Source organism: Trachypithecus francoisi, unplaced genomic scaffold, assembly GCF_009764315.1.
Source record: "Trachypithecus francoisi isolate TF-2019V2 unplaced genomic scaffold, Tfra_2.0 Lachesis_group3, whole genome shotgun sequence".
Taxonomy (NCBI): domain Eukaryota; kingdom Metazoa; phylum Chordata; class Mammalia; order Primates; family Cercopithecidae; genus Trachypithecus; species Trachypithecus francoisi.
The window spans coordinates 75,321,523-75,337,202 of record NW_022681468.1 but is presented as its reverse complement, the minus strand read 5'-3'; the positions used below and the strand labels follow the sequence as shown (position 1 = coordinate 75,337,202).

The 15,680-nt window shown below is 33.8% G+C and overlaps 1 protein-coding gene across 4 annotated transcripts in view; it reads left to right on the top strand.

The window, feature by feature from the left end:
• Positions 1 to 15,680, top strand: part of SCFD1 (sec1 family domain containing 1) — a 109,570-nt gene that overhangs the window by 73,415 nt on the left and 20,475 nt on the right. For all 4 annotated transcript variants that reach the window (XM_033188353.1, XM_033188356.1, XM_033188355.1 and 1 more), the window contains 4 exons: positions 2,221 to 2,283; positions 4,285 to 4,360; positions 11,755 to 11,808; positions 15,154 to 15,206. In XM_033188353.1, coding sequence (XP_033044244.1) covers positions 2,221 to 2,283; positions 4,285 to 4,360; positions 11,755 to 11,808; positions 15,154 to 15,206 — 246 coding nt within the window. The remainder of the gene's footprint in view (positions 1 to 2,220; positions 2,284 to 4,284; positions 4,361 to 11,754; positions 11,809 to 15,153; positions 15,207 to 15,680) is intronic.

The window sequence follows — 15,680 nt, the reverse complement described above, 5'->3', positions numbered from 1 at the left end:
GTGTTCATATAAGCATATACATACAAACATGTAATTACAGAGTTGAAATGGCATACAACTAAATGTTAATAGTAGATAACTCCAAGTAGTAGAATTTTTTTTCCTTTTGGGTGCTTTTCTTTATTTTCCAAATTTTCTACAAAAAGTATTACCTTCAAAATAGTTTTTAAAATAATTTTTTAAGATGAAAGGATTAAATATGCTTTCTGATCACAATTATATAAAAAAAATAAGCATAGCAAGAGAATTATACCAAATTGTTAACAGTAGTTATCTCTTAAGTGGTGAGATTACAAGTGTTTTTATTATCTATACTTTTGAAACTTACTTTTGTCTGTGTTCTTGTAATAAGAAAAAAACACACAACAAACCTTTGTTTAAAAGGAAAACTGAAAACTGTCTTTCCCAATTTTTATAATACAGGTTGAATCCCCCTTATCCAAAATGCTTGCAACCAGAAGTGTTTTGGATTTTGGATTTTTTCAGATTTTGGAATATTTGCATATATATAAAATGAGATATTTGGGGATGGGACACAAGTCTAAACAAAAACATCAATTATTGTCTCATATACATAGCCTACAGGTAATTTTATCAATATTCTTAAGTTGTGCATTTGAACTGCAACCTGACACGAGGTCAGATGTGGAATTTTCTACTTGTGGCATCGTGTCTGCAGTACAAGTAAACATTAGTGTATATTCTTTCATTCTTTATATATATGACAGATTTTTTTTCTAGAGACGAGGTATTGCTCTGCCACCCAGGCTGGAGTGCAGTGATACAATCATAGCTCACTGTAACCTCACACTCCTGGGCTCATGATCCTTCCATTTCAGCCTCCTTAGTAGCTAGGACTACAGGTGTGCACCACTGCACCCAGCCAGATATTTTTTAAAACTGGGAAATCATTTTTAGAGATACAGTTTTGTATTCTAGTTCTTAATAGCTTTCGTCATGCCAGTTCATGGAAGTATTTACTGTTTGCCTAATATTAAACCATATAAATGTACTGTTATTTATTTAACCCTTCTTTGTTGTTTAGATATTGTTTCTAGTGGAAAACTATTTTTTTTGTTGTTGTTAATGCAGAAATTCTAATCCACTGCTGATTCACATCCTCCTTTCTGAACTGAAATTTTTGTTTGAGATTTCTCTGTTGTTGGCAGATTTTGTCAAGATTGAAATTGAATATTTTTAGCATTTCTACTACCACATCTTAGTGATTTACATTTTTTTCCCTTATAAAATTTTCTTTAGGTACTCTTTTTTTCCCAGTTACAAAGCATTTAAAATAAGAATCATTATGAAAGAATATTGACTGGCATAAAATGTTTATGGTGTGCTACTAAAATGTGTTATAAAACAGTATATACAATATGATGCTAATTTTGGTTTTTAAATCATATATGTTAAATAGGCATGTGTCCTAAGATTAGAAGACTACACCAGCATCTTAACAGGGGTTACCTCAAAGTGGTAGGATTCTTCTGGAAGCATTTTATATTTTCTGGATTCTCTACAGTGAAAATACTCTCAGAATAAAGATATTTTTAAAGCACATCTAAATGCCATCTTTCTGCCCATCCTTCATCGTATTGTTTAGTTACAGAGATTCTGGACATTTAGAAAGAGTTGAAAATAATATATGCAATTAAGTATAAAAGTCTGGTGTAGAATATAACTAAAGGGAAAAATCATTGAGTGGTAGAGTTAGAAGTGTTAACAAATAAAGTGGTTTTGAACTTAGTCTTAAAAGGAAATATACAGTTTCTATTGAATAAGGTAGTGAATGTATACTCCTAAAGGACAGCATGAGCAAAGGCATGTACCTGGAAACAAGGGAGCATAGAATGTAGGAAAGAGTAAAAAGAGTAAATTATTATATGATTGTTCTTTTAAGCTATCAAGTCTCTATATCAGTTCTTTTTATTTAAATGATCACATAGAAATGAAGAAAAATATGAAGTTTGGAAAACTAATGCATTTGGGCCATGATGGCAACACTGCATTCCAGCCTGGGTGACAGAGTGAGATCTTGTCTCAAAAAATAATAATTCAGTGTTTTAGTACTAATTGTAGTACAGTTATATTAGTTTAAAAATTCTCTTTTCAGAAAATGTCTGCACCGTAGAAGTTAGTCAATAGATATTTTAATACCATGACACCCAGAGTTAGCTCTAATAATTAGCTTTTAAGTACAACTTCCTTCTTTTATAGGGCTTTTACCAAGATGGCCTCAGCTCCTGCCAGCTATGGCAGCACTACCACTAAACCAATGGGGTAAGTATTTTTAATAAATCTGTTGCATCTTTGTACTCAAAACCTTAGACTTTCATGCCTTAAAAACACAATGTCTGACACTTTGAATGCGGAAAATGTCACCATACCTTTGGTGACATTTAGATGGCTGAAGTTCTCCTTTTTCTTTTCTATTTTTTAAAATTATTTTTCATTGGCATGTAATAATTGTTCATATTTATGAGGTACAGTGTGCTAATACATACCATGTGTAATTATCCAATCAGGGTAATTAGTATATCACCTCAAACATCATTTTTTAGTGTTGGGCACATTCAAATTCTCACTTTAAAATGTAAGTTAATGTCTTTTACATGGTATGAGCTAAAACTTAGATGACATTTTTTTACAGTATCATCCCTATATGTCCATTTATCCATCTGTGTGTATCTGTGTGGATGAGTATACACATACATACATTTAATTGCATAGCTGAAATGATATACATCTAAATGTTAATAGTGGGTAATTTTAAGGGGTATAGTTTTTTTTCTTTTGGGTACTTTTCTTTATTTTCCAAATTTCCAAATGGTTTTTATTCATATGCTTGTTTGTTATTATAACATATTTTTCATTTTCAGAAAACATTTGAAGGTTAAAACTATTTTAATATCAGTGTTGATAACTAATATAGACTTGCAGCTAGGCCTAGCTTCAGGATAGATTCAAGCAGTGCTGAATGATAGGAAGTCCTCAGGGTTAGGTATGACATCTTACTCCAGAGACCCCAGTGGAGTATGTGTGATTTTCAGAGAAACTGAACATCAGGGTAATTCTGACTACTCTTTTTGGTACCGTACAGTTTCCAATTCCTGCCTTACTTTTTAGAGCTAAAACAAAAGCACTCAGCCTTGTAAGTACTTGGCAAAAGGAATCCAGCTGGCCTCACCTTCAGACAGTGCTGCTCAGGTTAGCACACCCCCGCAGAGTTGCCTGGTGACAGGAATCACCCAGAGCCATTCATTCCAACAAGGATTACTTTCTCTTGCTTCTGTTAATGAAAAGATTTCCATCCTGTCCATCTCTTCATTTCAGAGTGGAGTAAGGCAAGACGAGGAAAAGGAAAAGATTTTTGGAAAATTACTTCCATGTATTTAATAAAATAGACTTTTCAGTTTCATCCCTTAAAAATCTTATTGAACATTAAAGCCTATTAGATTTCTTATGATTTTGCAGTTGGGATTTTGATAAATATGTTATAAGAAACTCTTGGGTGATCTGAAAGCTGTCCCTAGCCTTCTGAGATTTTAATGCAGGATTACTATTCTGTCTCACAAAACATTTTTTAATTGCATGTGAGAGACCGTTTGAACCACAGATATAAACCCAGAATGGCAAGGCACTTACTGGTGTTTTGTTGTTGTTCAAAATGTAGACAACATTCTTCAGAGTTGAGGCAAAACTCCGTAAGTCTGTTCTGTTTCACATTTTTATATGATAGATTTTATGTATAGGGAGGAGAGACAATATACAATGTAGGATTGGATCCAGCTGCTGATATAAGAGAATACAGTAATGTTTGACTTACTCATAGTACTTACTGGCATATATATTTTCAATATGTTCTTGTGGTTTGAACTCCTAAAGCACGTTGTCCAAGTTACTAGCTTTAAATTGTTTTTTTTTTTTTAGCATTAGACAATCAGGAAGGCAAGGAATTCTCTTTAAATTATAACTTGCAAAAAAAACTATAGCTAAGACTAGGAAATTAATATGTATATTTTGAGGGCAGCTCTTTATATTTTTTAATAATTATTGACTAATCAGAGTATTTTAATTACTATTTTATTGTTAAATAAAATTGCAGCAGTGATACCCATGGCAGCAGAAATTCTCAAGACCCTTCTGTTTAGTGAAAACAAAGGTGGTAGGTACAGCAAGCATCATCAGCATGTGGTGTGTAATCAGGTAAATATTTTATCTGTGACAGATTGGAGAGGCACTTTGTACTTAGAATGATCCTTCTCTTTTGCCCCCACCTAGTCTCTTATCACGAGTCATGAATACAGGATCGCAGTTTGTGATGGAAGGAGTGAAGAACCTAGTTTTGAAACAGCAAGTAAGTACGCTTGTTAGAAAACATACTGGTAACGTTTAAACATAAATGTTGACAGGCTAACTGCTCAAGTAAAGCAACTTCTGGATTTATTCAGGTAATAAATAGGAATCATAAGTTCTTTTTAAGTTCTGGGGTACATGTGCAGGATGTGCAGGTTTGTTACACAGGTAAACGTGTGCCATGGTGGTTTGCTGCACAGATCAACCCATCACCTAGGTATTAAGCCCTGCATCCATTAGCTCTCTTCCCTGTTGCTCTTCCCCAGCCCTTGACAGGCCCTGGTGTGTGTTGTTCCTCTCCCTGTGTCCATGTGTTCTCACTGTTGAGCTCCCATGCGGTATTTGGTTTTCTGTTCCAAGGAGTGCTTTATTAGTGTGTTTAAGACTCTGAGGTATTTTTACATGTGTAGCTCAGAGCTCTGTAATTGTATACTTTTTTTAAAAATTTGGATTTGGATTTGGACTTCACTTACATTTTGATTTGTCTTTACCATCAGGTTGTTGAAAGTACGTTAATTGAAAGAATGATCCTAACATATTTAGAATAGTGAACTGCTACATAATGAGTATCGTTTATTTTAACGTATAATCAGAATATTAATAAGCTAATGAACTTAACATCTAAAGTCCTATGTAAATTGGACTAAACAAAATAGTTTAAATAGAATTTATATTTGGGGATAATAAAATGGTACCTCGATTTCACATTTTCTTTCTTTTAGTCCTTCATTTTGTATATAGGACACTTTTAAATGACTTTTTTGTTTTTGTGATTTTTCTGTTGTAATATATAGATATTCTGCTTCAGTCATTAATTCATTTGGTGTCTTTTCAAAAGATTTGTTTTTTACTTTTAATTTTGGAAATTTTCAAATATGCATTATCAAATTCTCCTGAATCCTTCAATTAAGTCAGTATCCATTCTTGTTTCATCTATCCCATTTGTGTTTTTTATTTACTTTTACTAGAATATTTTAAGGCAAAACTGAGATGTTTTACACAGAAACTCAGTTTGCAATGAGAAGGGTTTTAGAGGCCAAATCAAAAGAATCAGTTATTCAGATCTGAATATTGTTTTTTTACCTGTATTCAGAAAACAAAACCTTTTCTTTCCTCCACATGTTTCTTTCTTACAATGTTTACTGGTGGTATTTTATATACATAATCTTTATTTGTGGTTTAATAAGTTATTTTTTTCTTTTTCTTTTTTTCTGAGACACGGTCTTGCTCTCTTGCCCAGGCTGGAGTGCAGTGGTGCTAGCTGGGACTACAGGCATGCACCACCACACCTGGCTAACCTTTGTATATTTTGTAGAGATGGGGTTTCGCTATGTCACCCAGGCAGGTCTTGAACTCCTGGGGCTCAAGTGATCCTCACACCTCAGCCTCTCAAGTGCTGGGATAACAGGTACAAGCCACTGTGTCTGGCCTCATTATCCCTTTTAGAAATTATTGTCAGTCCCTCTCATTCTACCTCCTGGTAAGGAGCTACTACCAAATACTTAATCTACTTTTTCTTACTCGTTCACAGTACTGCCCAGAATCAGCTTATCTTCACCCTCTTAGACTGTATGTGAAAAGGCACAATAGGAAGTTTGGGCACATTAGAGACAACTGTGCTATACTTTATGGCTTAGCCTGGGCCCGCTCTTATTTATCGTCAACTGTGGACAAAATGATTTTGTTTTATGAGACAAAGGGGGACCTCCAACTTCTATGGTAATGTCTGCCTTTTGCTAGATAGACTGGCCATTACATAACCATATGTAGTTTATTTTTAAGGAGAATTACATATTTTTCTTCACATGTCACTATTAGAAGTAAATCCCAATAGTAAGATTTCCCTAAACAAAGTATTTCTTATAACATATAACTCATAGTATTTAGAAGTTACAGATTTTAAGCTTTAGAATAATCATGGTTTTTGAACTTACTACCGTAGTGTAACATGGTATATATCCCCTATGATACCTGCAAAAGACATCTAAATTGGTCAATTCTTAAATATTTTATTGTGCTAACACAAAAGCTTATTTTATTTGGAGTGCATAAAATATAAAAACAATTCTTTGTGATCTTGTATCTCTGTTTTTTTTTAATATTGCAAATAACATACCGCTTTGACATAGGCAGTTTCTCACTTGCAAAAGTAAAATTTGAAATGATCAGTGGTCACCCCATCTCTATATTTTTGCCACCACTACCAGAAGAGCTATGCCATTAAAAAAAAAAGGTTCACAATTAGAGGAAATAGGTATTGACAGGGGGTAGGAATGGTTCTTTTTGTATTATCTTCAAGTAAAAATAATAGTCATACAATATAGTTCAATATAGTCTTTTTTTGTTGCTCTTTAAAAAGAGAAAAAATAGATGGTACTGAAAGACAAATACTTAGGCTTATCTAAGCTTTAAATGTTAGTTTTTTTCTGGGTACATCATCATCTCTGTTTACTTCTGCCCACATAACAAATTGCTAAGATTGAAATCTAGAATCAAGAGTGTAGACATTTCTAATTGTTCTTAATAAATATTACCAAATTATCCTCGAGTACGGAGTCTCTAGAAACATGTAAACTCAGAGAGGTCCATGTTAAAGCTCTATTACCCTTATATTCTAAAATTTAGAGGTACTGTGGTGGGAGGTCTTGGGCAGTTTGGGAACTGAGAGGTAAGAGGTATCAAAGAAGACACTGCTGAAGATCAGTTCTGTTTCACTCTTAGACTATTATGAGTAATTTATGCCTCTTAAATCTCTAAATATTGTTTTGGATCTTTGAATAAACAGTTTAAACTGTAAATTAATTAGACAGAATAGGATTAGCTACATCCAGTTTTCTAGGTCACTTATAAGAGCTTTTTATACCTTGTTTTATGGGCAGCATAAGTTTTGTGCATCACAAGTATCAACTATCGCATAAAACCAGTTGAATGTTATTCACAGATTTGGAATCTGTTTGTGTGAGGATAATTGTACAAGAATGTGAAGATGAATAATGTAGCATACAGTTGCATAATTTTAGACTTCTGTTTTACTTTATTTGGCCTGTTTGCAAAAATAATCCCTCCTTTAAAAATGAACAACACATACATTACAAGCAGTGAAAATCCATAGATTAAAAAAAGATTTAAAATACACATTTGCAATGTTTGGCCCTTAAGATTGTGATTTGAACAAGAAAACTATAAAACATGATTGTATACGTCGGGCACAGTGGCTCACACCTGTAATTGCTTGAGCCCAGGCATTCAAGACCATCCTGGGTAACATGGCAAAAGTCCATCTCTACAAAAAATAGAAAAAAATTACTTGAGCATGGTGGCACATGCTTGGGAGGCTGAGGTGGGAGGACCACTTGAGCCTGGGAGATGGATGATAATTTATACAACAGTGACTGGATATCAAGTTGTATAGTAATTATTTCATAACAAATACATATATCAAAACATCGTGTTGTACACCCAAAATATATACAATTTGTCAGTCATACCTCAATAAATCTGCAGAAGAGAATAAATCACTGCTAATTTATAATTACTTTAATTATTAAAGTATTTTAGGAGTGGTAATAGTGTTATGGGTTTCTTAAGAGTTTTTATATTTTGGATATGTGTACTGAAATATTTATGGCTAAAATGATTGTACATTGGAGACTTACTTTAAAACAACATAGGGGAATGGGTAGTAGGTGACAGTATAGGTGAAATAAGATTTGCCATGAGTTAATAATTGTGGAAACTAGGTGATAGAGGGATAGGTGTGTCTTAGTGAGTTCACATAATCTCGTTTTATTTATTGAGGGATAGATGTATCTTAGTGAATTCACATAATCTCGTTTTATTTATTTTATTGCCATGAACATGAAATGATTTTGTAAACTCATCTGTAAGATAAGGGTGTTAGATACACTCTGTAGATCCCAGTCTGGTTTATAATTTTAAATTTTGGAGACAGCCCATCTTATTTTCTCTCCTTCTAGCTTCACTTCACTGGCAACTTTCCACCCTTCTATCATTGATACATCTCTCATCTCCAGTGTTTCCAGTGTCCACACACGCCATCTAATTCTTTACTTGGCTAATAACTGCCTTCAAGATAAGCGTCCTCTTACAGGAGGTCCACATAGGGCTTTTTCATTCTCCAGGGCTCTGGTAGTCAAGACAGTAGCAAGTCTTGTCCCATCCCAACTGCCAGCTTTGACATCAGAGCATCATCTGAAGCCGAGGGCTTCAAGGGGAAAGTTAGAAATAGTCACCATAGATCAGTTGTCAATATAGGTCAACAAGTGGCTAATTCTAGGAGAACTCAAAGGAAGAAAAACTTCCTTATTTTGGTTATAGAACTATATTATATTTCTTAGTTGTCTTTGAGTTTCTGTGCATATTTTATTTTGTTTTGTAATACACCATCAGAAATAAAGTTAACATTGTTTTTACCTAAGCTTTCCAGTGACTAAAATCATAAAACATGACTAAAGTCATAAAATGACTTAGGATTTTTGGAAATAGATTTCTCACTATGTTTTTTCAGATAGTTTCTAGTTCATGTATTTGAAATTTGAAGAACTTTAATTTAGGATATTCCTGTGTATAGGACTCTGTCTCTCAAATCTATATCTATAATAGCTTTCTAATAAAAATTTAGTTGCAAACTGTACAATAATGTTTTCCATTTTATTTCTAAACAACAATTTTTAAGAACAAAATATGCTTGGGAATTCTTAAAACAATTGAGTTTTTCATTTGATAAAATTTTGTTTATACCCCTTTTACTGAAGCACACAGACTTTTTATGTTTGTAAAGACACATAAGATAACACACTATTTGTTGAGCAAAGAATATTGTATGGTTTTGTTTGGATGTTTTCCATATGCTGGTATGTTAGCTGCTAAAATCCAGTTTTCTTAACCAGTAAAACTTGATTAACCTGGTATGTAAATTATTCTAAATATATAATTGATTTTTGTTAATGATTAAGTCAATTCAGGCCTTTAGGCAAAGAATGGAGGCTAGCTAGAGCATTAGCTGGTGACAGATCTCAAAAGTTGTTTCCTGAAGTACTCTTTCCATTTTAAAGACGTTATGTATTTTTTAAAACCATTCTCTGTACCTGAAGCTTCCTTTAATATATGGGAGTATGTGAATATTGTATTGTATAGAAGTGGTAGATGATTTTGGTGTGTTATTTGGTTGTAAAAACCAGACAAAAACATAAGAAAGACTTGTCTCTGGGCTCCTTAATTTTTGAACAACTTTGCTGGAAAGAAATTTTTCTCATGTTACTTAATGACCTATTTGGCAGACTCGTCTTCAGATATAGCAGAACCATAAAACATAAAGTAAAATTTAATTGTATCCTTAGGAAAATCTCATTTTATACTAATTAAAGATTTATCATGGAATATTGGTATGAATATTCAAACTTCCAATTATTTTCACAAATATAAAAATAATATGACCCTTATGGTTTATTATTACATATAATCTTTTCTAAATTTTCCTCCATTGTATGTATCTAAGAGTACAATGCAGGAAGCTAAACACAGAATTCAGTGTAAATACAGAAATTGATATAAAGTTGTCAAGTTTAGTAAAATTTTACAAAACAATTTATAATGTTCTTTTGTTCTAGAATTTTTAAATTATTCTCGTTATGTTGCAAAGTACTTCATATCTGTTGTTGGTATTACTTGGAATACATAACTATAGTTTTTCTCCTTTGGATAAAGCATTTTAAAATCTTTATTTAAAGCACATTTAAATCTGCACCCACTTACTCTTTAGAGAAATTGGTTTAGACTCACTCTTAAGTGAACAGACTCAATTTTATTTGAAACAAAACTTAAAAGGTAAAATTTTGAGCCACCTTTTTTTAAAAAAAAAAATCTAAATAGTATTCAGGAAGTATATTCAGACAGCTTGAACATTTGATGCTTGTATTTATATTTGAAAGTACCTAGCCAACACAAATATCAGAGAGTAATGAAATAGCTTTAATTTTAATTTTACTTGCCTGAGACCATCTTAAAAGGTTTTTACTTTACCAGTCTAGGGAAGGTAGCAGTATCCTTAGTGACAGTCCATTTTAATTACAATAAAATGTTTTATGATCTAAGAAAACAGAAAATCCTTATATAATAGTAATATGTTATCTATAGATTTTAATCTGATTTATAAACAATCAGATTGAATGTTTTTGTCATATGAAGTCTCTGAAATACATAAAGTACAATAGATACAAGACTGTTCTCTTCAGAACATCCTGTACAATTCACAAAGGAAATATCAGTTCAAAATGAACAGAATAACACTTCATTAGGAATGCACTTTGAATAAACTTAATAGTCACCTACTAAATTTTCTAAATTTGACTTATGTTCAAAATAATAAAACTTGTCAGACTGAAATGTAACAGTATTTCTTATGCCACAGCCTGTAAACAAGTCAGGAGACAACCTTTTGCCAGCACCTGTGTTGTACATTTCATGTTCAAAGTGGAATCTGTTCCGTAAGATGATGCAGTACAACATTGAAAACTTGGAATTTATCCCAGGCAAAATAAAAATGGTCAATAAAGTTGTTCGTGTATCCATATCCCCATTTTCCAAAGTACAAAAAATACCTTTTTATTAGAAATGAATGAACTCTTACATCATTTAAAATCATACATTTGCACAAACTTTAAAAGTTACTTTATTTTTAAAGAAAACTTTTATAATCCACAGAGAGGAAATGAAAAAAATACAATGGGATTCTGGCCATGCATGGTGGGTCACGCCTGTAATCCCAGCATTTTGGGAAGCTGAGGTGGGTGGATCACCTAAAGTCAGGAGTTTGAGACCAACCTGGCCAACATGGTAAAACCCTGTCTCTACTAAAAATATAAAAATTAGCCAGGCATGGTGGCATGAGCCTGTATTCCCAGCTACTTGGGAGGCTGAGGCAGGCAGATCGCTTGAACCCAGAAGGCAGAGGCTGCAGTGAGCCGAGATTGTGCCACTGCACTCCATCTTGGGTGACAGCTAGGCTGCATCTCAAAAATTAAAAAAACATTAAAAAAAAAAGGTGGGGAGGGGGATTCTTCTTTGATCAAAACAAAAGCTTGCAGTTACTAGTATTAAAAGCAAACACCCAACAAAGTAAAAAGCCCAAACATGTATTTGTATTAAAACCTGAATACACCTACACATTTAAAGAAGCATTTTTACTTAGAATTATATTTTCCTATGGAAACTTGAGTAGTGCCAAGAGTATTTACATCTTTGACATCACTTTTACCATTCACAGACTACTTAATCTTAGAATGTGTTTAATTGAAAGGTAAGCATACTTAACTGTAGAATGATCAGGTGGTTTTGGTTTGATGTTCTAATATTTAACAAAATACTTTTCCACAGAATCTACCTGTTACTCGTATTTTGGACAATCTTATGGAGATGAAGTCAAACCCTGTGAGTACCATATAACATACTTTGTGTAAATTCCTGAATATGTCAAACTGACTAGTATGAAAGAGGATAAAATCAGATTGAGTTCCTTGTGAGCCTAGTCACAGCAGAATACATGAGAGAAAGGAAGAGTCCATGTTCTCAAGAAGCCTTTTTTAGCCATTATCACAGATTCTGGGAATTGGTTTTCTCAGCTGCTATACCCATTCTGGCCAGCTCTCATTCAAATGTCATGTCGATTATATTCTATTTGTATAATTAAATGTGAAATATATCCTAAGGAACAAATTTCTGTAAATGAAAAAAGAACCACTGAGCATTTGTCGATGTAGTATAAAGAGTACCAAACCAATTTAATTTTATAAAAGTTAAATCAGGAAAGCAGTGCACAGTAAAAATGTTAAGTGCATATGTTTACAGGGCACTAAATTATTTTGGGCTGCATAAGTCCATTGACAATGAAATCATTGGGTGAATAGACACATGGGTCAGTATCATGAGCATTGGCTTAAAGAATGGGTTTCTAAGCTATCTGTAGTTCGAAAAAGAATGTAAAAATCATCACAATCTGTTTCATAAAACATCCCATCCTGTTACTGTCACAACCAAAAGGTAGTTATTACCACAAGAATCTGGAATCAAAAACAGGCAGCATGATCCTACCCACATCAAAACCCTGGTTTGAGTTGATCTAAATCCCTATAGACTTGGCAGTGAGGTTTAGGATTCCAATCCTAAGAAAAAATGAGAACAGAATCTTCAGACGAGTGTGACATTTTTTGTAATTGTCAGAACATGACTGTAATAACAGAAGAAACTAACAAAAACAAATTTTAAAATTCACTGGTGTGAAAACAAAGATACAGTGTAATAAAACATCTCAAAAGGGCAGTTAGTATTATGAAAGGAATGGGAGAGTCGTTTATAATAAGCTAAAAAGGATTGGATTCTTCCATCTGGGAATCAATACAGATAAAGTGGTATACAATGAAATAATAATAGACTTTGTCACTACATTCTAGAATACATGAAGAAAAGGTTCTTCCTGAAAAGCCTAAGAGAGGTATACGGTTATGACTAATTGATTTAGAGAATACTGCTTCCTAATAGGCAATAAACTTCCACAAGATATTATGCCAAGCAACTATAAAGATTAGAAATATAAGTAAATCCAAAAATTTAGACAGGTGCCAAATACACAGGGGGGTTAAGAAATTTTGATACTGGGTTAAGAAATTTTGATATTGTCCAGGCATGGTTGCTTATGCCTGTAATACCAGCACTTTAGGTGGCCAAGGCTGGCGGATCACTTCAGCTCAGAAGTTTGAGACCAGCCTGGGCCACATGGTGAAACCCCATCTCTACAAAAAATACAAAAAATTAGCCTGGTGTGGTGATGTGCACCTGTAGTCCCAGCTACTTGGAAGGCTGAGGTGGGAGGATCACTTGAGCTTAGGAGGTTGAGGCTGCATTGTGCCAAGATTGTGCCACTGCACTCCATCCTGGGTGACAGAGTGAGACCCTGTCTCAAAAAAAAGAAAAAAAAAATTGTGATATTTTGTTACCCTAATCTTGAAGTTGAGATGAAAAATAATGACAGTAATAATAAAAATAATAGCTAACATTTATTGAGTACTTATCATGTTCCAGAAATCATTCAAAGCATTTTTCGGTGGCTCACACCTGTAATCCTAGGACTTTGGGAGGCCGAAGCAAGCGGATCACTTGAGGTCAGGAGTTCAAAACCAGCCTGGCCAACATGGTGAAACCCCGTCTCTACAAAATATTAGTGGGGCATGGTGGCACACACCTGTAATCCCAGCTACTCTGGAGGCTGAGGCAGGAGAATTGCTTGAACCCTGGAGGCAGAGTTTGCAGTAAGCCGAGATCACACCACTGCACTCCAGCCTGGGTGACAGAGCAAGACTCTGCCTCAAAAAAAAAAAAAACAAAAATGCATTTTTCACCTATTATCTCACCTAATCCTCATTAGAACTTTCTAAGTACTAGTATTATCGTTCTCATTTTATAGATGAGGACACTGTAGTGCAATGAAGTCAATTAACTTTCCCAAGGACACACAGCTAGTAAATGGCAGACTTAAGATTTTAACTAAAGGCCAAGTTTTTTACCATTATGCTGTATCAATTAGGGCAAGAATCATTCCCTTCATGGAATCCCAGAACTTAGTTAGAGAGTTAAAGAAACGTAAGTCATCTTAACAGTGGAGGAGAGGCAACCAAGAAATGTTGTGACTTCCCAAGTCACACTACTTTTAGTAGCAGAATTGGAACCAGAAACCTACTACTGCTATGTTCCTGCCTGGTGCTCATTCCAGCATACACATTGCTTCCACATTTTTCTGTCATAAACACATGGATGGCTACCTTGTGGATCTTACTGAAATGTTTCTCCAAGCTATGAAAGTTCATTGATGAGTTCCCTTGACTTTGACTTTATAACTCAAGGCATATTATTGCAGATGGATATTTTTTTACTTAACTAGGAAAAAGTAACTTTTTCTGTTTTGAAAGCATTTCTTCATCTGCTAGGTGAGGCGGTTGCCTGCATTCTCATTCCTTCTCCTCTTCCCAGATGGACAAATTGATTTGGAAGCAATGAAGAGATTAGCAAAATGCTAAAGAGATTAGCAAAGTATACTAATTTAGACCTGACAGATAATCGATTGTATCCATTTTAAATGCTGTAACCTAATTCTGGATGCATTTTTATCAGTTCATTTATTAAATGTTTTCCTTTCATTTCTTAATTGAATAAATTAAAATTAAGGCAAGATATCAGATAGGTTATCTTGCCTTTTAAGTCTGGCTGGTTGTGGTTTCTTGAAGGATCCTTACACTGTGTTTGGGTTTACTGAGAGTGCTATGATTGATTAGCAATGTCCACCATTGGGTACAGGACTGATTAGTACCAACATGTGTAGCGTATTTGTCATGAATCAGGTTTTGATAGGACTATCAACACTCTAGAAGAGAAGTGGTTTCTCTGGCATGGTAATTAAGAACTTGGGCATTGAAACTAGACTGCCTGGGTTCAAATCCTGTAGTTCCCATACCTACTAATCATGTAACTTTATAAAGTTACATAACTTTTCTGTACCCCAAACTGCCAATCTGAAAAATGAGGGTAACAGTAACGACCTGATAGACCATTATTGGGATTGAGTAATTTCATCTAAAGCACTTAGAATAAAAGTTAGCACATAGTAAATGTTCATTAAGTATTAGGGGGTTGTTATACATTCTGCAAAATGGATAGATTCGTTAAACAAACTGACCTTCTAAAGAGAAATTCCACAGTCATGGTAAAGTTCTATTTTTTTAATAGGAAACTGATGACTATAGATATTTTGATCCCAAAATGCTCCGGGGCAATGACAGGTAAGCAGCTTTTGTCTTGTTTAAATTGTTATGGATTTTTTCCCCTCAAGAATGGAAATAATTGATTTTTTTATTATATAGTACTACTTATTAAAAATCCAAACTATGTGGAAAACTCATAAGGAAACAGTATGTATAATCTCATTATCCAGAGATATCTCTAGTAATGATACTTAGCATTTAGATGTTTTTCCTTCCACATATACACACACACAAATCCATTCAGATGTTTACTGGTGTTTTTATGAAATCGTGGCAGTATTAGAAACTAATTGTGGGTGAGGGAAATTTGGATAACATGTGTTTTTAAATGAATATTCTTATTGGACCAATTGAAAAAAATAGGAGCTTTATATTGGATAGCAGTTGTTTGGTTGTTTTTTATTTAACTGGTCCATAAAATGAAAGTCTCTGGGAACCATTGCTATATAACACCTTGTGTCAATGAAACATTCTATAAATAAATTCTGCATT